Here is a 24436-nt window from a genome sequence, read left to right as displayed (position 1 = left end):
GTCGGGAACTCTTCTCCCCTGGTAAGCGCAACACCAACAGCAATGCGGGACTCCAAACAGCGAAGCGGCACCCACGCAGCGGGTGCCGCGAGAAGTTTTTATTGCAAAAAACACAGTTGATGGACAGAATGTAGAACAATGTCATACATTCACCCCAGTACAAGGATCTGGGCCTAAATCCATCGTTTTTTTGCACTCCACACCACCCTGGGTTAGACACTGGCTATATGCAAATCAGCTCTGACCCTGTGCCTCATGGGAACAGTCCAGTCCGAACTACCAAGCCATGTCTTTCCCAGACCGGAATCAAGCATCCAAGGACCGTTTTCTGGCTATCAGCCTTCATCAGCCTGGATAGCTTGACTCCAGTGGTATGGAGAGCCTGGGACTCACGTCTGAGTATACCCAGCACACTCGGGGTGAAAATTGCAAAAAACACATTTGATTGACAGAATGTAGAACAACGTCATACATTCACCCCAGTACAAGGATCTGGGCCTAAATCCATCGTTTTTTTGCACTCCACACCACCCTGGGTTAGACACTGGCTATATGCAAATCAGCTCTGACCCTGTGCCTCATGGGAACAGTCCAGTCTGAACTACCAAGCCATGTCTTTCCCAGACCGGAATCAAGCATCCAAGGACCGGTTTCTGGCTATCAGCCTTCATCAGCCTGGATAGCTTGACTCCAGTGGTATGGAGAGCCTGGGACTCACGTCTGAGTATACCCAGCACACTCGGGGTGAAAATTGCAAAAAACACAGTTGATGGACAGAATGTAGAACAATGTCATACATTCACCCCAGTACAAGGATCTGGGCCTAAATCCATCGTTTTTTTGCACTCCACACCACCCTGGGTTAGACACTGGCTATATGCAAATCAGCTCTGACCCTGTGCCTCATGGGAACAGTCCAGTCCGAACTACCAAGCCATGTCTTTCCCAGACCGGAATCAAGCATCCAAGGACCGGTTTCTGGCTATCAGCCTTCATCAGCCTGGATAGCTTGACTCCAGTGGTATGGAGAGCCTGGGACTCACGTCTGAGTATACCCAGCACACTCGGGGTGAAAATTGCAAAAAACACAGTTGATGGACAGAATGTAGAACAATGTCATACATTCACCCCAGTACAAGGATCTGGGCCTAAATCCATCGTTTTTTTGCACTCCACACCACCCTGGGTTAGACACTGGCTATATGCAAATCAGCTCTGACCCTGTGCCTCATGGGAACAGTCCAGTCCGAACTACCAAGCCATGTCTTTCCCAGACCGGAATCAAGCATCCAAGGACCGGTTTCTGGCTATCAGCCTTCATCAGCCTGGATAGCTTGACTCCAGTGGTATGGAGAGCCTGGGACTCACGTCTGAGTATACCCAGCACACTCGGGGTGAAAATTGCAAAAAACACAGTTGATGGACAGAATGTAGAACAAAGTCATACATTCACCCCAGTACAAGGATCTGGGCCTAAATCCATCGTTTTTTTGCACTCCACATCACCCAGGGTTAGACACTGACTATATGCAAATCAGCTCTGACCCTGTGCCTCATGGGAACAGTCCAGTCCGAACTACCAAGCCATGTCTTTCCCAGACCGGAATCAAGCATCCAAGGACCGGTTTCTGGCTATCAGCCTTCATCAGCCTGGATAGCTTGACTCCAGTGGTATGGAGAGCCTGGGACTCACGTCTGAGTATACCCAGCACACTCGGGGTGAAAATTGCAAAAAACACAGTTGATGGACAGAATGTAGAACAATGTCATACATTCACCCCAGTACAAGGATCTGGGCCTAAATCCATCGTTTTTTTGCACTCCAAACCACCCTGGGTTAGACACTGGCTATATGCAAATCAGCTCTGACCCTGTGCCTCATGGGAACAGTCCAGTCCGAACTACCAAGCCATGTCTTTCCCAGACCGGAATCAAGCATCCAAGGACCGGTTTCTGGCTATCAGCCTTTATCAGCCTGGATAGCTTGACTCCAGTGGTATGGAGAGCCTGGCACTCACGTCTGAGCATACCCAGCACACTCGGGGTGAAAATTGCAAAAAACACAGTTGATGGACAGAATGTAGAACAATGTCATACATTCACCCCAGTACAAGGCAACACCAACAGCAATGCGGGACTCCAAACAGCGAAGCGGCACCCGCGCAGCGTTTGCCGCAAGAAGTTTTTATGGCGGCTGTGGGCGGGCAGGAGAACAAAGGGCTCCTGGGACTGGTAGTCCTTGTCCGTCGGGAACTCTTCTCCCCCGGTAAGCACAACACCAACAGCAATGTGGGACTCCAAACAGCGAAGCGGCACCCGCGCAGCGGGTGCCACAAGAAGTTTTTATGGCGGCTGTGGGCGGGCAGCAGAACAAAGGGCTCCTGGGACTGGTAGTCCTAGTCCGTCGGGAACTCTTCTCCCCCGGTAAGCACAACACCAACAGCAATGCGGGACTCCAAACAGCGAAGCGTTTTAATAGTTGCAAAGAAAGGATAAGTGTGGGGAAACCTTTGGGGTTGGGGGGAGGGTATGTAGGTGAATCGATGCATAATAGGTGTAGTTTTGCAAGGCAAAGGCCAAGGGGAATGCTTTTGGGTTGTGCACCGGTCTTCAATAAAGCCGCCTTTTGCACACTTAAAAGAGTCCTGGTGGTCTGTGCTGCTCCTTTGTGGGCCAAATGCTGTTTGAGCAATCCTTCTCACAAACTCCTAAAACAGATGTGAGCCTCGCTATACACTGAGCTGTCAAGTTTCCCAGTTCCATGCGTAAGTCGGGCAGTCCAGGTATTTTCTTTGCGTTTTAGGCCCTAATTACGAGCTGGCCTTTACAGGATGCATTTATTATCGACTATGATAAAAACCAACCCTAAGGTTTTTGGCATCCATCATGCGATAAGCAACAGCTTTCAAGAATTTTGGGGTAATAACTTTTTGGTGCTTTTCACACCAAAATCTGCAAGATGCAGTAAATACCTGCCATTTTCCTCCGATAAATTGGGGAAGGTTTGACTTGCCAATATTTATCAAATACTCATAATTGCATTATGTGTGTGTAAGAGGAGTTACCGCACATATTGAAATTACCCAGACCTCACCTAGTGAAGACCTTACATTTTTATTTCTGATTGTCTCATTTATAAAATAAGAACTAAAAGTCACAAATGCCAAGATAATCCTGGGCTGGATGAAATACTCAAAAAGAGCTAATTTTTAATTTTCATATTCGTTTGTTACTATGAAATTGTGCTTTTATTGTATGGCTTTTTAAATCCGAAACAATAACGGATTTGACTCATGGATGGACCCAGGAAATTTGAGCGCTCTATTCACACATAAACACTTTATTTTTTAGTATGTGTTTTATTAACAAATTTTGCAAGGCTGAGGAAAGAATCCGGCTTTGGATGCAGTTTTATAAACTCAACTGCATCGGAACTTCTTGCTCCAAAACTAGTGTATATTGCAGCCCGATTCAGCCACTCCTAAAAGAGAGCACCATGGAAAGCTCCTACCAGGAGGTCCACAGACTACAGAGTCTAATCTCCGTGGCAAACTAGATTGCTGGCAGCGGCATCTCTAGAAGTGAATTTTAGAGGTGTACATATATACTGCAATTGATAAAACATATATATATATATATATATATATATTGTTTTTTACTGAGATAAACAAAGGGTAAAGTGACACTATAGTTAGGTTAAAATGTCAGTTTAAATGTAACTTTTTTTTAAAACACACTGAACTTTACCAATTATAGTTATTTAAAGTAACTATAATACTTATTCCCCCACCAAGAAGTGTTGTCGTTGATAGTGTAATTTTAAATGTCGTATTGCTGTTATTAACAAGGTGGTAGTATATATCATGAGTGATAACATATGTGAGGTCATAAGCAGTGCATGACAAGGGCATATATTTTTTCAGGGAAATTCCAATTTTTTTGATGAAAAGTAAGATATTTTTACCATACCCAACTATAAATTCAGTTTAAACTTTTTTTTTCAGTAAAATTGTAGGTATTTTTTTAACATAAAGTGATATTTTATTAGCATATGTACCCACACCAACCCCTGCAGGTGGCTACCCCCTGCTGAGCATGCCCTTTGGTCAACTGCAGGGTGAGTTAACTGCAGGACCTGGGCTGTAGCAGGCTCTGCACCAAACCCCACGAGGACAGCCATCATCCTACCGGCCGTGTACAGTCTTTGGATGTGCACGGCATGGGTTAACCGCAGGACCAACCGTCCATACATAGCCAACCTACCACAGATGCTCACACCATCCTTTTTTTAATGGTTTTTACGATCCTGCTGTACTCTCATGGGAGTAGGTATGGCCCTTTGCACCTTCGAGGCTCTCACAGGAGCAGGTGAGTCCTGGGGGATTTTGCTACCCCCACAAATATTTTTGATACATTTGGCCCTGGGGTGGAGGTTCCTCTTGGGGCCCTCCTCCCCACACAAAGTTCCGGGGGCCTACCCTGCCCACTTATGTATTATTTTTTTATGTTTTTAGTTTTGGGACATGGGATCAGAATTTATGTGTTCCCTGTGTTTTCAAATGGCGGAATTGCTGAATGAATTTACACCAAATCACAAAAATGCACACTTTATAGGTAAAGATCTAGCTTTCTAGCTTACTGCCAAATTTAGTGTAACTCCATTCAGCTGTTTGGGCTGTAGAGCTGTTCAAAAATCCCTATGGTAATTGCATGGGGAAATAGTGTTTTGGGACCCACCTTTTTTCATGCCCCTCGCTTGAGGGATCAACCCAAAATGTTCAAGGATACGAGCCAAGGTGAAATTTCGTTTTCACACACATATTTGCTGAAAATTTGGAAATCTCTTGTTGTACGTGTGTATTTATGTATACATGTATTTACTGGAAAAAACAAATGTTAATGTAATGTTAAATTTAGGTGAATTTGTTAATCACACCATTAATGTTTCCAAATAAAAAAAAACACAGAAATTCACCAGTTATAGATAGCAGCACTAATTATAATGTGCGCTCCCGCCATGCATTGCTCATGATCTCCCATATGACATCATTCATGATATCATTTATGATTGCCGTGATGATAGACCTTAAAGTGATTGGCCCCAGGGGTGGGCTCCACTGGTCCTTTAGTGGCTTAGGGAGGGGGCACACTACTTCCCCTTCCCATTTTGTAAAGTTTCAGCCCTGGTATAGGGTCCCTGGGGCTTTTAGAGGCTCTAGGAGGGTGCTGTGTGGCCCCTCTCCCTATATAAAGGAATCTTGGCACAGAGGGTAGCCCTGGGGCCTCTCCAAGCTTGCGGGAAGGCCGCATGCCCCTCTCGCACCATAAAATCTATTTTCGGCCCTTGGGGGGTTCTCCACAGGCTTTGCATGCTCAGAGAGGGGGGCATGCAGCTTCTCTCCATGAAATCAGCCCTGAAGGTAGGCTCCCCAGGGCATAAGGTATTTAAATGCGGGCTGGCGCCATTATGTTTTTTTTCCCGACTTTTGTGGGATTGCAGCATCTTTTGTCATTTTCTGTTTCTTTTTAGGCACCAAGAGTGGGGGGGGGGCGGGGTCATGGTATTCCCTACCCCTTCCTTATGTCTTTTTTTGTAACTTCATTACAGGGGACTAAGTCCCAAAATCCTGTTGTGGTTGCCAGCTACTTTTCTCATGTTGCTGGCAGCTAATCAGAGCACTTGCTCACACAGGAGTCCAAATCCGCCAGTAGCAAGATGGCCTAAGGGAAATAAAGCTCCCTGGGCCAATCAGATTCTCTAATTTTAAATTGGTGCTCGCGCAACATTCTCTTGTAGACCCAACTGCCAAAATATATAATTTCTTTTTACCCTAAATTTCTTAAAAGCTACTGAACACATTTACACCAGATCACAAAAAGCACAATATGCGGACCAAGATCTAGCTTCCTGCCAAATTTGGTTTCATTCCATTCAGCAGTTGTTGCTGTAGCCCGTCTTAAAAAAGTCCATTGAAAATGCATGGAGATTTTGCGTTTTGGGACCCCTCTTTTTTCTCAGACCCTGCTTGATGGATCACCTCAAAACTCTCCAAGAAGGAGCTGATTTGAATTAACTTTTTTTTTAAAGTTTTGTGAAGATTCCTCAAATGGGGACAAAGTTATTAGCAAACTAAAAACATTATTTCTATGGAAAAGAAGACCTAATTACAAATAACTGGTGGCAACCACCACCAGGTAATATTTACATAGAGATATCTACACACACAGCCAGACAAACAGTTTAAGCAAACAGCACTACTTTACAAGGACAGTTTGATAAATCAATATGTATGGCAAAGAGCATTGTGTGTATGTTTATCCAGTGTTAGCTACTAACACAAACAGCAGTGGTATTGCTTTGGCACAGTAGGAGGGGCTCTGGCAGGACAACATGAAATGGGATGGGTCCCATCTGGCCCCCCTCTACAGACGCTCCTAGCAGTGGGCACAGGCCCTCTCTCACCCTCTGTTCACATACAGATACTCTGTAAATTGGTGGGATGCTTAGCCATTCAGTTCTCTCAAGTTTCCCAATTTCATGTGCACCTCATCCAATTCAAGTGTTCTACTTAACATTCTGGGATTTGTACCATGTTAGACCAAAGGAATACCAGGACTACGCGCTGAATTAACTACTCCCAGGGGGGTAGCTAAAGAGGGGGTGTTTGGGGTGTAACACCAAAACCCCTCGGATAAATGTATTTTATAATAAATAGTTGGGTTCACGTGCTTTTATTCAGGTATGATGAGGTGTCTGTTGGATTTCAACGGGAACTTTAACTTACCTACAGACAAAAACGCTTTTCACTCTCTTGAAAGTCTTCAACAATGTTGGTTATCTTACAAAATAATTGTTTTTCTCTCACTGAGTACCCCTACCAATCCGTATTTATCTCTCTTTCTATTGCCCCTTTAGCCCCTCTCATGGGCCCTTCTTGTTGTATAATCAGTGGTTGAAGTGGCAGAATGTTCCAAGTACGTTTAGAAGTGGAATCACAAGCCATTTGTCTCTGAGCCATGCAGTCTCTGTCATCAGCACTTCTCCTCCCTTTTTATCCACAAGAGCAGTTCAAACATGAGTGGCAAAATATCCTAGTTTGCAAATGTTTTCCACATTATTATGGCTCTATCATATTTGCCACATAATTACTCATCTGCTGCAAAATCTGACGTTTGTACTCCAAAAATTGTTTGTATTTGACTTGTGTTGCTGTGCAGTGGTAGGCCCTTTGCAAAGGTTTACTGGTCATCTTTCTCACTGCTGCATTTATTTGTATGTTCCTCTGAAATTAATGCGGCAAAATCTTTGCAGAGATTGTTAGTATGTGGTAAAATGTCAAAATAATAAAGTATCAGAAAATGTACCGAATTACGCTGCTGCCTTTTTTTGCTGCAGAATTTATTCGACACTGCAACATAATTTTGTCCTCCATTGCGTCATATTTTCAGTGGCCCCAAAGCAGGCAGCACATGTTAAAAGTGCTGGTGCAAGAAGCGAAGTGACTGTGAAGTTTGCAAATTTAGTTTGGTGTTCCTGCAAATCCGACATTGCGGCTCCCTGGTGAGGTGCACTACAACTGCTGAAACAAGGGCAATAGAGGTACCAATGGGTGATGCAGACTGGCCTCAAGGGTTCTGTGACCTCAGTGATAGAGTCACTGTTGCTCTAGGGTGTGCTGCTTTGTAGGCCTGCCCACAAGACTGGAGGTGGACTTCAATATGGATTGTAGTGGACAGGCCTTCAAGGTTAATCCACACTTGCCACCGTTAAGGTCCACATGCTGATGCGAAGACATCAGGGCTTCTAAAGTCTAGCATGGGAATGAGCTCCCTCAGGAGAGTTGCCTGGTTGACTGGTCATGAAGGCTGAAACTGGTTCCCCATTCCAAATTGAGGATCTCTGGCTATAGTGCCACATCCTCTCCCCCACTGAACACCACGGTATACACCCGTTACAACGCAACTTTTACTCCGCACTACCATTACAACGCAGGCATTACAACGCATGACATTACAACGCATTGCGCTGGGGGGCGCTCTAGGATAAGAGGTAAGTTTAATTTACTATCCAACACCTTCCCTAGGGTCCACGGGGACTGGAGTTAGAATAGTAAATTATACTTACCACTATCCAGCACCTCAAAGCGCTATGCGTTGTAATGGTATGCGTTGTAAAAACCGCGTTGTAATGGTATGCGGAGTAAAAGTATGCGTTGTAACGACATACATCCAACACCACACTACCCCAGGGAGAGAAACTCGTGGTGCCTTCAGCTACAACCCAATTGTGCCCCGCTATAAACATCTAGATGCAAGTAAATTTAAATTATACACTAGACGAGAGTGATATGCTAACATCCTGGAAAAATCAAACACTTACAGGGCATGCAAGAATAAGTAAAGCATGTGAAATGTAAGTAAGAACAACATGGTTACCTTAACGTTTTTACGCTCATTATTCAGAAATCAATGAGCGTTACACATTTTATCAACTGAAATAAGGAAAACAGCTAATAAGGATCACATTAAACGTTTTCCACTTCAGCATCAACCAGGTATTTCAGTACCTCCAGGAATGATGCGCGTACCCACTCGGGGAAAACAATGCTGTTCAAGGAAAAACAAGAACACAAAAGTAGCGCTTCACTGTCAAACTCTGTAAAGTGACGCTAATGTGTTTGAGTGCGAAAGAAACCAATCTGGCTACTTTGCAACCGCTCTGTCTTGCTTTATTTAGTTAGTTATCTTTCGTATTCTGAACTTTTTTTCTCTTCGGCATGAGGCTGCACTTTGAAATAGAAAAATATCAGAAAATGACATTTCCAGCAAAAGTGTTTCTTCTTCTTGGATCCATTTCACAGGGGAATGAATGAATGAATGAAGGAAAGAGAGATTAGGAGCATTTTCCTGAAGTCACAGTTTTCAGCAAGTGAGGAGGAGCGAGAAAGAAAGAGAGGAGATAAAAGAGGAGGATGCAGCTACCTGCAGCAGAGCAGAAGTGGACACTGTCGTTGTTGGCAAGAAAGAAAAGGACTGCCCACCCCGCCCGTCCCCAAACGACCGAGACTTATCTATTGGCCTTGCATATTTCTACCATTGTTAGACGCATTTTTAAACAAAAAGGTTGGGTCATGCTGTGCCCTGCCAATCCCGCCCACTTCGTCCACTGCGTATAATGTATTTACATCAGTGCTTTAAATTGGCCGTACTCAGTAAGAACACTTCTTAGATTTATCACTCTGAGTACCTGCACTTCTCTACTGCCGAGGAGAGTACTGGTACTCATGAAAGAGTAGGCTCATTGGATCTGAGGGCTGGTGAGCCGGATTGGAACGTGTCTCTGGCAGCCAAGGCTCTGCTTCAGTAGTCCCGATCTGAGCCCCAGCTGAGCTATTCAGCAGGCCTCATTTGAATAATGTCCAGGTGCTCACCATCACGCTGTGTTTGACAGAGCAGGGTCTATTGAGGTCCTGTGCTGTCACATTCACACTGTCCTGTGCATGTGTGCAAACATAGGAATCATGGCAGTCCCCTGGCAGTGACAATTAAAAAAGCCATGGTAGGTGAAGAGTATAAAAAGGTGTTGTAACATAAAAGGGAGGGTTGGTGGGTGGGTGAGTAAGTGAGTGAGTGGATGGATGAGGGAGCAAGGGTGGATGTAAGGATGGATGGATGGCTTAGTGAAAGAATGGAGGGATAGGTGAAAGAGGGTGGATGATTGGATAAAAGGGCGGATGATGGGTGGATAAGTGAAAGATTGGATGGATGAATAAAAGGGAGGGAGGCTGGATGAAAGGGGGGATGATGGATGAGTGAATGGAGGGATTGAGTAAAAGGGTGGATGGAGTAAAAGGGTGGATGGAATGAAAGGATGGATGGAATAAAGGAGTGAAAGGGTTGATGGATAGATGAACAGAAGGATTGCTGGATGAGTGAAAGGGTGCATAAAGAGATAAGTGAGATGGATGGATAGGTTTGGATATGAAGGGTGGTGAGACGGAATGGTGAAAAACTGAATGATGCATGAAAGACTGAATAGAATGTAAAGATTAAATGGTGGACAGCAGCAGGTAAAGGGTAGGTTGAAAGGATAGATTGATGGAAGAGACAATAGATATCTACTGGGGAGGGTCAGGATGATTTGCTTGGTGCCATAAGAGCTTTGGTTCCAAGTGGGAGTATTTTTAGTTTCTTCCTACTCACATGCTCAAAAACGTATAGTATTGCGGCAAAGAACAGCAATGAACAGTGTGGCAGAAAAAGGAAATGTTAGCATATAATGGCATTTCTCTTTCATTTTGTGTAATGAGTTAACCTGCTTTGTTTATATAAACGCATTTCTAATGTGTTTTGGTATGTGCTGCACCTAATATAGAAGTCATTAAGTATCATCATGTTTTACCCTTAGCCCCGCCCCTCCCTTAACCTCTAGCTCATTTTAATGAGTACCTGCACTTATTTTTTCCAATTTAGAACTCTGATTTACATTATATGCCTGGGGCAGTTGTTGGAAAATGGGAAGCTCCCCCCACGCCCCTGGCCACTCCTGCATGAAAACTTTGAATATTCTGGTGAATCCCATCCTCCGTGTCGGTTCACTAATGACAACCAATAGCTGCTGCCCAAGAACTCGCCTGACACACCCTTTATGCATGAAAAGGGAAGAGGGGCTCACCTGCAACAAGGCCTGGATTAAGGTCTTTCCACGGAGCTGCAAGATGTTCCCGACCAGAGGCAAGGGAGTGGGTCCAGGGGGCAGATGAAGAGCCTGCCTCCTTAACTTCTGCCGCCAGGCCAGCAAGCAAGTCAAACCACACAGAAGAAGGAGAGTTGCTGCTACCCCCAGCAGCTCCATTGCGCTTCTTTAGTTCACCCTTCCAGAAACAACCGTGCTTTGGGAAAGAAACTAGCGTGCCAGGCAAAGTTCACCTGGCGAGAGAAATACTGCTCTGTTTTGAAATCAACCGCACCTCAGCAGACGTGAAACAAACACGGAAGAAAAACGCCCAAACTAAGCTGAACCCAAACAACAACGACGTCTGCGTACACAATGTGACAGCCCATTTAATAAACGGGTTGCTCTACAATCTACATTGTTCTCCCCTTACTATTTTTTCCCAGTACACTGATTTGCCCTCGTTAATGTTGCCAGCATCTTTTCTTCTCTTTACTTTGACAGCACAAGGACTAGTAAGCAAGATCACTAAAAGGTATATGCATTGGGGTGATTGATGATGTCTTAGTTGTCACAACGATGCATTTTGTGGTATGTTTCTCTATAACTGTAATTCTGCAATCACTTTGGCGATACAAAGACGATACTAGGACAAATAGATTGCTAAAACTGGGAATTCCAAGTTATATTTTGCAAACATCTCTACAATTTAGGTGCATTAGCCTTCGGAACTACCTCCATCGAATAATGACCTACAGGTTAAATATACATTTCTGGAGGATGTTAATAACCGTCATTTCGGTTACTCAAGGATTGGGCGGTGTTTACCCAGCATACTTTTTTCACTGAGATTATTTGAACCTGTAACCTGAAAATTACAAATAATACTCTGCTGTATGCCTAGCAATCCATTGATCTATCTTGTGTGTGTGTAAAGAAATGTGGGCACTCTCCTTGCATTGAGATCTGCGGTTTGGTTTGCAAGTTCAAAGAGGGATAGAGAATGACCAGGGAATGTATTTTCAGGCGGGGGGCGTTGTATATTGTTTTTATGCAGTCCTAGCTCAGAGGGGTTTCCTTCCTAATGCTCTGCCCCTTAAGCCCCCTCAAGCCACTCTTCTCATTTACTGTATTTTCACAAAATAAACCAGCGTAATTGAAGGGAAATCTGAAGTTCTTTCTTACAGACCAAGCTAAGGCCTTGAGAACGACACAATAATAAGCACTGGCAAAGATGATAGGTCGGCGCCAAGTATGGAGCGTGATACATGCTGACACTGGGATTGTTCTCGTGGGCTCATTTGTTCTCTACTAGTTTGTAGTACAAATCGTTCATTTTGGCAAAAGGACAACTTCGAGATGCACACTTTTTCATCAAATGATTTTGTTTCTGTGTACCACTGTTCATGACATAGGATTGAATTTTTTTCACTAATCGCGCATTATAAAAATCTTAGATATTATTAGAAGCAGCATAGTTTGTTAAATGATATATCAGTTTCAGTTTCAGTTTATAAACTTTATTTCGGTTTGTTAAAAAAACCACAAAAGTTAAAACAGCATATACTAATTGGCCCGGTTACGGTTACCCTATGTACGACAATAGAAAAAGACTTAATATGTAATTGTCACCCCGGATACGACAATTAAAAGATGATAAATAAGTAAAATATATACAAAACGGATCCATGATTATAAAAGACGTTAAAAAAGATAAATATTGGCGTCGTTTTTAAAAAAAATTATTGACAGATTAATTACAGAAATGTTCTTGATTGATCAACATGATAAACAGTTAATGAGAACTCATAATTTTCCATCTAATCACCCATACCCAACCCAGAAACTTAGCAGTAGCAACCACAGTCGAGCCTTCAACAGATGTTTTTAAGATTCTAAAGGCCTCACTGCTAGATCTAGTACCCAGGTTGACCCATACAGGTTTAAGCCAAGTACGTCTAGGTTTAGCATAAGCATGACAGACAAAGAAAACATGGGCCATGGTTTCACTTGCATCAGGACAAAAGGGACAAGAACTAGACTTAGTTTTGCCCCATTTGGAAGTAAAAGAATGTATTGGCAAGGAACCTACCCTAAACTGGTGGAATAATTTCCTGTCACGTGTAGATGTAATAAGGTCCCAGTAACCCTCGAATTTGGGTTCGTGTTTTAGATCAATAAAAACCTTAGTCACTGAACCATTTGAACAAGAGGCAAATCGCTTCATGTTAATTTGCTTCCAATAGACTGCCTTCAGCTCAGATTTACTAGGGAAAGTACTTCCCATAGGAGTAGTCCACAAATGGGCCAGCCCTAGCTCACATAGTGAATTTTTCAGAAAACTAAACCAGACAATTTTTTGATTAACTTCTAAATCCCTCACTTCTAGAATGGCCTGGGCATAGTGAGCAAGTTCAGGGGTGACCCAGATACGCCTCCAATAGGCTAAAAGCCTATATCTGGCCACATCCCTGATCGATTGACAGCCCGGGTCCAGTAAAAGAGGGACTATTGGTGTCGATTGGGGGAGACCAATTAGAGACCTCATGAATTTGTTCTGGCTCATCACTAAGTTGGGGAAGCACTCAATGTTGTGTAAAATACCCCTCACACACCAACAGGCCCCTTGGTGTCATGCTTCATCATCGGGGTCTTCGCACCCCGCTAGAGGGATGCGGCACGCTGCGACCTACGACTACGTGGGAGCGTTGACAGGTGTAAACTATGTGTGGTGTGTGTTGATTGTGAGTGACAAGGGGATTAAATGTGAGTGGGAAACGTGGTGAGGAAATTTAAAAAGTACCTGGCTAGTGGGAAAAATGAAAAAAACTTTATTTCGTACCCCTAGCTGGTGCTATTAAAAGGTGTGCAGAAAAAAGACGAGGTTGGCTTGTCTTAATTATGGACAAAACCTCTGGTGTGCGTCGACATGTTTCGGTACGTGTGTACCTTCTTCAGGACGGGGCACAACTCCCAACCCTACTCACGTATTTCTAAAAAAAGGGGGTAAATATATTTAATGAAAAGTGAAATCACTCATTTCAAGTTGGCTACAATGTGCCTACAGCGGTTTTTGGGATCATGTATTTACATGTCCTGCAAAAAAAGAAAAAATCATTAGGTTTGGTTACCATGAGGTGTTGGCTCTGACAGGTGCAGTCACCTGGAGCCCCAAACAGAGAACAATCTGTAAAGGAAAAGACATACTAGACACACAACACATAGAACACACTTAGGTTTTTGTACTTATTGTTTTTCAGACATACTCGTAGTCTTTGATGTCTACTGCATCATGAGCAAGTCCTGAGCATCAAGGTGGGTAAGTGGATCCACAATCTATAATGATAGAAAGGTGGACTCAGTGCTGTTACTTATATTTACTTCTTACCTCCTCCATCTGCCCAGTGAGGCTGGATTCTGTGTGGAGAGAATACTCACGAAATCCGCCTATATTGGCCTCCTTCTACCACCCCGTGCTGCTCCGCCGTGAATGAATTGCGGACGTGTTTGGTGGTATTTAAAGAGAGGCTAGGTGTATTGTCATTGGTTAATTGCCGGAAGTCACAGGGAACATGTATGAAGACTGTTCGTTATTGCCTCTACGTCTGTGATCTAATTAACTTCGACATGTGACCTTTTGGTGTTTGTTCATTACCGGAATGTCCATATATGGTCTTTCCGTTTCTTGGACAATCATGTGCTGTTCATGGGTCCGGCGCTGAACAGAGAACCGAAAAGAGGAGCGCCGTTGTTTACACGACTATGTATCTTGTGTGCATGCGCATGTGTTGTTTCCCGTTGGCGTCTATGCGCATGCGTAATAGCCGGTCCGAGGTAGTGCATGTTCAGAGATGCGATTTTTAGCAGGTTCCAGCCGTAGCGGTCAAGTGATTTGGCTCCACGGTATGTCATCGTTTAGTCCCGTGATATGGGTACCAAGGCGGAACACCCAACGTTGTTCCTTCTGGAACAGGCCTGATTCCGAAGGTAGTCGCTCAATGACGGTCCAGCGAAGATCATTTATGCAGTGCTGTAGTGATAGGAAATGTGATGCCATTTTGGTTGTTGATTTTTTACAGCGTATGTTTGACTTATGTTCACCAATTCTTGTTTTGACTGGTCGAGTGGTCATGCCTACATATTCCAATCCACATGGACAGGTGATTAAGTATACCACATTTTTTGTGTTACAGTTTGAGAACTGACGCTGTTCCCATGTCATGCCATTCCTGAATGTGAGGTTCTTGCTTTTCTGAGTCTGGTGGCAACAGCTGCAATCCCCGCATGGGAAGTGGCCCTGTACACTGGTCGGGTTCTGTCTCGCAGCCTGGTTTTCCCGTGGTCTGGTATGGACCACGATGTCTTTTATGTTCTTACCCCTCCGATGCGCATGCATTGGTTTCTCAAAATTGAGGTTTCCACAGTTCAGGATGCCCCAATGTTTGTCGATCACCTTTGACACCTGGTTCGATATTGTGGAATAGGTTGTCACGCAGATGGGTCTCCTGTTCATATCTTTCTCTTTGGGATTTTCCTCTATAAGAGCCTCCCTATGGTTGTTTTTTGCGCGTTTTCTCGCTTTTTCAATGGTCCTCGTTGGATACTGCCTTTCCACAAGTTTTATTGTTAGGTCCTTTGCCTGACGGTTGAATTCACTTAGTTCCGTACAGTTCCTCCGTAATCTCAGAAACTGTCCGTACGGCAGATTTTCCCTCAGGTGTCTAGGGTGAAAACTGTCATAGCGTAACAGGCAATTCCTGGCGGTTGGCTTGAAGTGGGTGTTACTTTTTAGACTTCCATCCTCGCTGTAAATGTTCAAATCTAGGAAGACCATCGATTTATTTGAAAGGGTGCTAGTGAATTTTAGGTATTGGTTCTGGTTATTTAGCCAGATCACAAAACTCTTAGCACTGTTGGCATCACCGTTCCAAATGATGAAAATGTCATCGATGTACCGTTTCCAGATGCCAATCTGGGAACGGTACGGATTATTCTCATGTAGGATTTTTTGTTCTTCAAGATGGTGGACGTATAGTCCTGCCAGGCTCGGCGCAAACGTGCTTCCCATACTTGTCCCATGGGTTTGTAGATACAGTGTCTCTTTATACTGAAAAAAATTGTCTTTCAGGGCCATACTAATGCACTCCAGGACTAGGTTTCTTGGTGTTTGGTATTTCCACGGTCGGCTAAAGAGTACCTCCTCGATTATCTCCAGTGTCTCCTCGTGGGGCAAGCTTGTGTATAAACTTTCCACGTCGAGACTTACTAGGAGCTGCATGGTTGGGTCAAAAGGTAGGTCTTCCAGGAGTTGTAGGACTGACTTGGTGTCCTTGAGGTATGTATTTGTGGCTTGTACCATCGGTCTGAGGAAGGCGTCAGAGAATTTTGATAAGGGTTCCAGGATAGACCCAATGCCAGACACAATCGGTCTCCCTGGAGGGTTGTCAAGATTCTTATGTATCTTTGGGATACAATAGAAATATGGAATCCTGGGGTTGGGTTGCTGTAGGAAATCAGCTTCCTTCTTGCTGATCCAGTCGTGGGCAAGTCCTTCTTCCACCATGCCACCAATTCGTGTCCGTAGTCTTTCTGTTGGATCATTGTCCAGTTTTTTGTAGTTCCGTGGGTCAGACAGAAGGCGTAGGCATTCCCTGTCATATGCTTCGAGGGTTTGCAATACGATTGCTCCCCCCTTGTCGGCAGGTTTTATGACGAGTTCACTGTTAGATGTTAGTTCTCGAAGGGCTCTCTGCTCTTCTCCACTCGTATTGTGGAAGACATTACTTCCTTGGATGTTCAGTTTGTTAACTTCTGTAACCACCGCTTTCTCGAAGGTTAGGATCTCCACCGGGATGCTTGTGTCTGGAGGGGTGAAAGTTGATTTTAATCTCAGACCCGTATCGGTTTTGTCTTCAGGAAGAGGTTTATCCTTAAAAAAGGCCTGCAATTTCAATTTCCTGAAGAAATCTTGTAACTCCACATTGAGTTTGAAGACATCCGGTTTATGTGTGGGGACATATCCCAGTCCTTTATTCAGGATGTTTTTCTGCGTTGTGGTCAAAGTGATTGGTGTGAGGTTCACCACTAGGTCCCTTTCTTGCTGGTAGACGGTTGGTTCGGAAGTGACCCCGTCATGCTCCGGGTTGTTCGGGCGATGGGCTGTTCTTGATCTTCCCACGCCACGTTGTTCCCTTTCCGGTTTTTCCCGCGCGAATTCTGGCGCGCCCCTAAAAAAGGCTGCTGTTGACCTCCATAGGGTTGTTGTTGTCCGTAGAAACCATCGCCGTATTCCTGGTTCCACATTGGTCCGAACTGGAAAGGGTTGAATTGAGGTGGACCCATGAACGGTTGGTAATGGTTTGGCGGTTGGAAACCTCGCCATCCCCTTTGTCTAGGGAATTGTTGGCGTCTTTGTCTCCATCCGCCCCTCCGTTGTTTGTTCCCCTTGTTTCCACTCGAGTTGGAACCTGATGAGCCGGTATCCGAAGTGTCGCTATCTGCGTCGCTGTAGTTGTTTTTTGAGACATAGTCCACTCTAGTGTATGGGTATGCACTCTCTGGAGTGAATTTCGCTACATCCTTTGTCAGCTTGTTAGTTTTGCTTTGTTTTAGATTGAACTCGAATTCCGTCATCTGTTGGTTTAGTTCTTCGAGTCTGGTTTTCAGTTCCTCTGGTGTGATATATGTTTGCAGCTGGATCTCAATTTTATTTATCTCAATTTTGAGTTCTTGTGTGATCCTAGCAGCTGTTTTAATTATGAGGACTAACCAATCTCTTGAGCAGTGCCAGGAGATTAGTGACCACTCTTTCTTAAAAACCATGTCCTGTTGGAAAATTAGTGGCTCATTTTTCACAATCAGGCCCGGTGGTGCCATTTTGTTGCGGAGGTATTGGGTCATGAACAATCCGTGTAAAGCGGCTTTTATCTGGTTTCTTCTGAGATTCAACAATTCATTCCAGTCGTTTGTTTTTGGGCCTGTGTCTTGGTTGCATAGTCCTTCAAAAAGGTTGCTGTCTGCTAGAATCTTATCGATTTCTGCCTCCGCGAAAGTGAGGCCATGTTCGTCTTCCATTCTGATGGAACCGCTGGCTTCTTTTTTACCTAAGTGTGTGTCTGTCTATGTGTATGGAATAGTATGTCTGTGGGGAACTCCCGCAGCTGCGCGCTGCCTAGACACTATTTTTAACAAGGAAGGGAGGTAGAGTACAAAGTAGGATTCCTACTCCACGGGCACTGATACAAAAACAAGAAGAATCCTACTGCTAGTGTGAAGAAAGAAGGGGAAGCACTCAATGTTGTGTAAAATACCCCTCACACACCAACAGGCCCCTTGGTGTCATGCTTCATCATCGGGGTCTTCGCACCCCGCTAGAGGGATGCGGCACGCTGCGACCTACGACTACGTGGGAGCGTTGACAGGTGTAAACTATGTGTGGTGTGTGTTGATTGTGAGTGACAAGGGGATTAAATGTGAGTGGGAAACGTGGTGAGGAAATTTAAAAAGTACCTGGCTAGTGGGAAAAATGAAAAAAACTTTATTTCGTACCCCTAGCTGGTGCTATTAAAAGGTGTGCAGAAAAAAGACGAGGTTGGCTTGTCTTAATTATGGACAAAACCTCTGGTGTGCGTCGACATGTTTCGGTACGTGTGTACCTTCTTCAGGACGGGGCACAACTCCCAACCCTACTCACGTATTTCTAAAAAAAGGGGGTAAATATATTTAATGAAAAGTGAAATCATTCATTTCAAGTTGGCTACAATGTGCCTACAGCGGTTTTTGGGATCATGTATTTACATGTCCTGCAAAAAAAGAAAAAATCATTAGGTTTGGTTACCATGAGGTGTTGGCTCTGACAGGTGCAGTCACCTGGAGCCCCAAACAGAGAACAATCTGTAAAGGAAAAGACATACTAGACACACAACACATAGAACACACTTAGGTTTTTGTACTTATTGTTTTTCAGACATACTCGTAGTCTTTGATGTCTACTGCATCATGAGCAAGTCCTGAGCATCAAGGTGGGTAAGTGGATCCACAATCTATAATGATAGAAAGGTGGACTCAGTGCTGTTACTTATATTTACTTCTTACCTCCTCCATCTGCCCAGTGAGGCTGGATTCTGTGTGGAGAGAATACTCACGAAATCCGCCTATATTGGCCTCCTTCTACCACCCCGTGCTGCTCCGCCGTGAATGAATTGCGGACGTGTTTGGTGGTATTTAAAGAGAGGCTAGGTGTATTGTCATTGGTTAATTGCCGGAAGTCACAGGGAACATGTATGAAGACTGTTCGTTATTGCCTCTACGTCTGTGATCTAATTAACTTCGACATGTGACCTTTTGGTGTTTGTTCATTACCGGAATGTCCATATATGGTCTTTCCGTTTCTTGGCCAATCATGTGCTGTTCATGGGTCCGGCGCTGAACAGAGAACCGAAACCACGTTTCCCACTCACATTTAATCCCCTTGTCACTCACAATCAACACACACCACACATAGTTTACACCTGTCAACGCTCCCACGTAGTCGTAGGTCGCAGCGTGCCACATCCCTCTAGCGGGGTGCGAAGACCCCGATGATGAAGCATGACACCAAGGGGCCTGTTGGTGTGTGAGGGGTATTTTACACAACATTGAGTGCTTCCCCTTCTTTCTTCACACTAGCAGTAGGATTCTTCTTGTTTTTGTATCAGTGCCCGTGGAGTAGGAATCCTACTTTGTACTCTACCTCCCTTCCTTGTTAAAAATAGTGTCTAGGCAGCGCGCAGCTGCGGGAGTTCCCCACAGACATACTATTCCATACACATAGACAGACACACACTTAGGTAAAAAAGAAGCCAGCGGTTCCATCAGAATGGAAGACGAACATGGCCTCACTTTCGCGGAGGCAGAAATCGATAAGATTCTAGCAGACAGCAACCTTTTTGAAGGACTATGCAACCAAGACACAGGCCCAAAAACAAACGACTGGAATGAATTGTTGAATCTCAGAAGAAACCAGATAAAAGCCGCTTTACACGGATTGTTCATGACCCAATACCTCCGCAACAAAATGGCACCACCGGGCCTGATTGTGAAAAATGAGCCACTAATTTTCCAACAGGACATGGTTTTTAAGAAAGAGTGGTCACTAATCTCCTGGCACTGCTCAAGAGATTGGTTAGTCCTCATAATTAAAACAGCTGCTAGGATCACACAAGAACTCAAAATTGAGATAAATAAAATTGAGATCCAGCTGCAAACATATATCACACCAGAGGAACTGAAAACCAGACTCGAAGAACTAAACCAACAGATGACGGAATTCGAGTTCAATCTAAAACAAAGCAAAACTAACAAGCTGACAAAGGATGTAGCGAAATTCACTCCAGAGAGTGCATACCCATACACTAGAGTGGACTATGTCTCAAAAAACAACTACAGCGACGCAGATAGCGACACTTCGGATACCGGCTCATCAGGTTCCAACTCGAGTGGAAACAAGGGGAACAAACAACGGAGGGGCGGATGGAGACAAAGACGCCAACAATTCCCTAGACAAAGGGGATGGCGAGGTTTCCAACCGCCAAACCATTACCAACCGTTCATGGGTCCACCTCAATGCAACCCTTTCCAGTTCGGACCAATGTGGAACCAGGAATACGGCGATGGTTTCTACGGACAACAACAACCCTATGGAGGTCAACAGCAGCCTTTTTTAGGGGCGCGCCAGAATTCGCGCGGGAAAAACCGGAAAGGGAACAACGTGGCGTGGGAAGATCAAGAACAGCCCATCGCCCGAACAACCCGGAGCATGACGGGGTCACTTCCGAACCAACCGTCTACCAGCAAGAAAGGGACCTAGTGGTGAACCTCACACCAATCACTTTGACCACAACGCAGAAAAACATCCTGAATAAAGGACTGGGATATGTCCCCACACATAAACCGGATGTCTTCAAACTCAATGTGGAGTTACAAGATTTCTTCAGGAAATTGAAATTGCAGGCCTTTTTTAAGGATAAACCTCTTCCTGAAGACAAAACCGATACGGGTCTGAGATTAAAATCAACTTTCACCCCTCCAGACACAAGCATCCCGGTGGAGATCCTAACCTTCGAGAAAGCGGTGGTTACAGAAGTTAACAAACTGAACATCCAAGGAAGTAATGTCTTCCACAATACGAGTGGAGAAGAGCAGAGAGCCCTTCGAGAACTAACATCTAACAGTGAACTCGTCATAAAACCTGCCGACAAGGGGGGAGCAATCGTATTGCAAACCCTCGAAGCATATGACAGGGAATGCCTACGCCTTCTGTCTGACCCACGGAACTACAAAAAACTGGACAATGATCCAACAGAAAGACTACGGACACGAATTGGTGGCATGGTGGAAGAAGGACTTGCCCACGACTGGATCAGCAAGAAGGAAGCTGATTTCCTACAGCAACCCAACCCCAGGATTCCATATTTCTATTGTATCCCCAAGATACATAAGAATCTTGACAACCCTCCAGGGAGACCGATTGTGTCTGGCATTGGGTCTATCCTGGAACCCTTATCAAAATTCTCTGACGCCTTCCTCAGACCGATGGTACAAGCCACAAATACATACCTCAAGGACACCAAGTCAGTCCTACAGCTCCTGGAAGACCTACCTTTTGACCCAACCATGCAGCTCCTAGTAAGTCTCGACGTGGAAAGTTTATACACAAGCTTGCCCCACGAGGAGACACTGGAGATAATCGAGGAGGTACTCTTTAGCCGACCGTGGAAATACCAAACACCAAGAAACCTAGTCCTGGAGTGCATTAGTATGGCCCTGAAAGACAATTTTTTTCAGTATAAAGAGACACTGTATCTACAAACCCATGGGACAAGTATGGGAAGCACGTTTGCGCCGAGCCTGGCAGGACTATACGTCCACCATCTTGAAGAACAAAAAATCCTACATGAGAATAATCCGTACCGTTCCCAGATTGGCATCTGGAAACGGTACATCGATGACATTTTCATCATTTGGAACGGTGATGCCAACAGTGCTAAGAGTTTTGTGATCTGGCTAAATAACCAGAACCAATACCTAAAATTCACTAGCACCCTTTCAAATAAATCGATGGTCTTCCTAGATTTGAACATTTACAGCGAGGATGGAAGGCTAAAAAGTAACACCCACTTCAAACCAACCGCCAGGAATTGCCTGTTACGCTATGACAGTTTTCACCCTAGACACCTGAGGGAAAATCTGCCGTACGGACAGTTTCTGAGATTACGGAGGAACTGTACGGAACTAAGTGAATTCAACCGTCAGGCAAAGGACCTAACAATAAAACTTGTGGCAAGGCAGTATCCAACGAGGACCATTGAAAAAGCGAGAAAACGCGCAAAAAACAACCATAGGGAGGCTCTTATAGAGGAAAATCCCAAAGAGAAAGATATGAACAGGAGACCCATCTGCGTGACAACCTATTCCACAATATCGAACCAGGTGTCAAAGGTGATCGAAAAACATTGGGGCATCCTGAACTGTGGAAACCTCAATTTTGAGAAACCAATGCATGCGCATCGGAGGGGTAAGAACATAAAAGACATCGTGGTCCATACCAGACCACGGGAAAACCAGGCTGCGAGACAGAACCCGACCAGTGTACAGGGCCACTTCCCATGCGGGGATTGCAGCTGTTGCCACCAGACTCAGAAAAGCAAGAACCTCACATTCAGGAATGGCATGACATGGGAACAGCGTCAGTTCTCAAACTGTAACACAAAAAATGTGGTATACTTAATCACCTGTCCATGTGGATTGGAATATGTAGGCATGACCACTCGACCAGTCAAAACAAGAATTGGTGAACATAAGTCAAACATACGCTGTAAAAAATCAACAACCAAAATGGCATCACATTTCCTATCACTACAGCACTGCATAAATGATCTTCGCTGGACCGTCATTGAGCGACTACCTTCGGAATCAGGCCTGTTCCAGAAGGAACAACGTTGGGTGTTCCGCCTTGGTACCCATATCACGGGACTAAACGATGACATACCGTGGAGCCAAATCACTTGACCGCTACGGCTGGAACCTGCTAAAAATCGCATCTCTGAACATGCACTACCTCGGACCGGCTATTACGCATGCGCATAGACGCCAACGGGAAACAACACATGCGCATGCACACATGATACATAGTCGTGTAAACAACGGCGCTCCTCTTTTCGGTTCTCTGTTCAGCGCCGGACCCATGAACAGCACATGATTGTCCAAGAAACGGAAAGACCATATATGGACATTCCGGTAATGAACAAACACCAAAAGGTCACATGTCGAAGTTAATTAGATCACAGACGTAGAGGCAATAACGAACAGTCTTCATACATGTTCCCTGTGACTTCCGGCAATTAACCAATGACAATACACCTAGCCTCTCTTTAAATACCACCAAACACGTCCGCAATTCATTCACGGCGGAGCAGCACGGGGTGGTAGAAGGAGGCCAATATAGGCGGATTTCGTGAGTATTCTCTCCACACAGAATCCAGCCTCACTGGGCAGATGGAGGAGGTAAGAAGTAAATATAAGTAACAGCACTGAGTCCACCTTTCTATCATTATAGATTGTGGATCCACTTACCCACCTTGATGCTCAGGACTTGCTCATGATGCAGTAGACATCAAAGACTACGAGTATGTCTGAAAAACAATAAGTACAAAAACCTAAGTGTGTTCTATGTGTTGTGTGTCTAGTATGTCTTTTCCTTTACAGATTGTTCTCTGTTTGGGGCTCCAGGTGACTGCACCTGTCAGAGCCAACACCTCATGGTAACCAAACGTAATGATTTTTTCTTTTTTTGCAGGACATGTAAATACATGATCCCAAAAACCGCTGTAGGCACATTGTAGCCAACTTGAAATGAGTGATTTCACTTTTCATTAAATATATTTACCTCCTTTTTTTAGAAATACGTGAGTAGGGTTGGGAGTTGTGCCCCGTCCTGAAGAAGGTACACACGTACCGAAACATGTCGACGCACACCAGAGGTTTTGTCCATAATTAAGACAAGCCAACCTCGTCTTTTTTCTGCACACCTTTTAATAGCACCAGCTAGGGGTACGAAATAAAGTTTTTTTCATTTTTCCCACTAGCCAGGTACTTTTTAAATTTCCTCACCACGTTTCCCACTCACATTTAATCCCCTTGTCACTCACAATCAACACACACCACACATAGTTTACACCTGTCAACGCTCCCACGTAGTCGTAGGTCGCAGCGTGCCGCATCCCTCTAGCGGGGTGCGAAGACCCCGATGATGAAGCATGACACCAAGGGGCCTGTTGGTGTGTGAGGGGTATTTTACACAACATTGAGTGCTTCCCCTTCTTTCTTCACACTAGCAGTAGGATTCTTCTTGTTTTTGTATCAGTGCCCGTGGAGTAGGAATCCTACTTTGTACTCTACCTCCCTTCCTTGTTAAAAATAGTCATCACTAAGTTGGTCAAGTTGGTGTGACCCCACAGCTCGACACCATATAGGATAGATGCGCCTATTTTAGCATTGTATATCTGGAGCACCGGGGCAATTAGTTTAGAGTGTGACCGTTTATGTTCCCCTGAGGAGAGCACCAGAGAGTTGGGCATGTTTGACAGAGAGACAGTCTAGTTGTGCCTTCCAACTTATTTTCCTGTCAATTAAAACCCCCAGATACCAAAATGCCTCCGTTTGATCCAGAGATCCCTCCTTCATCCTAACTCCGCCGATGACTTTTTTGAGTTGTGTAAGACC

At 44.6% G+C, this 24436-nt stretch overlaps 1 protein-coding gene across 1 annotated transcript in view; it reads right to left on the bottom strand.

Annotated features, from left to right (window-relative positions):
* LOC147692391 (cytochrome P450 2G1-like) overlaps window positions 1–10975 on the bottom strand; it is a 475560-nt gene extending 464585 nt beyond the window's left edge. Inside the window, exon 1 of the mRNA XM_086938613.1 lies at window positions 10676–10975. Within this exon, the coding sequence (XP_086794739.1) occupies window positions 10676–10855 (180 nt within the window). The 5' untranslated portion in view covers window positions 10856–10975. The remainder of the gene's footprint in view (window positions 1–10675) is intronic.
* Window positions 10976–24436: the final 13461 nt, after the last annotated feature.

This window comes from Lissotriton vulgaris, chromosome 9 (assembly GCF_964263255.1).
Source record: "Lissotriton vulgaris chromosome 9, aLisVul1.2, whole genome shotgun sequence".
NCBI classification, from domain to species: Eukaryota; Metazoa; Chordata; class Amphibia; order Caudata; family Salamandridae; genus Lissotriton; species Lissotriton vulgaris.
The sequence above is the reverse complement of the archived record's forward strand: the minus strand, read 5'-3'. Positions and strand labels throughout refer to the sequence as shown.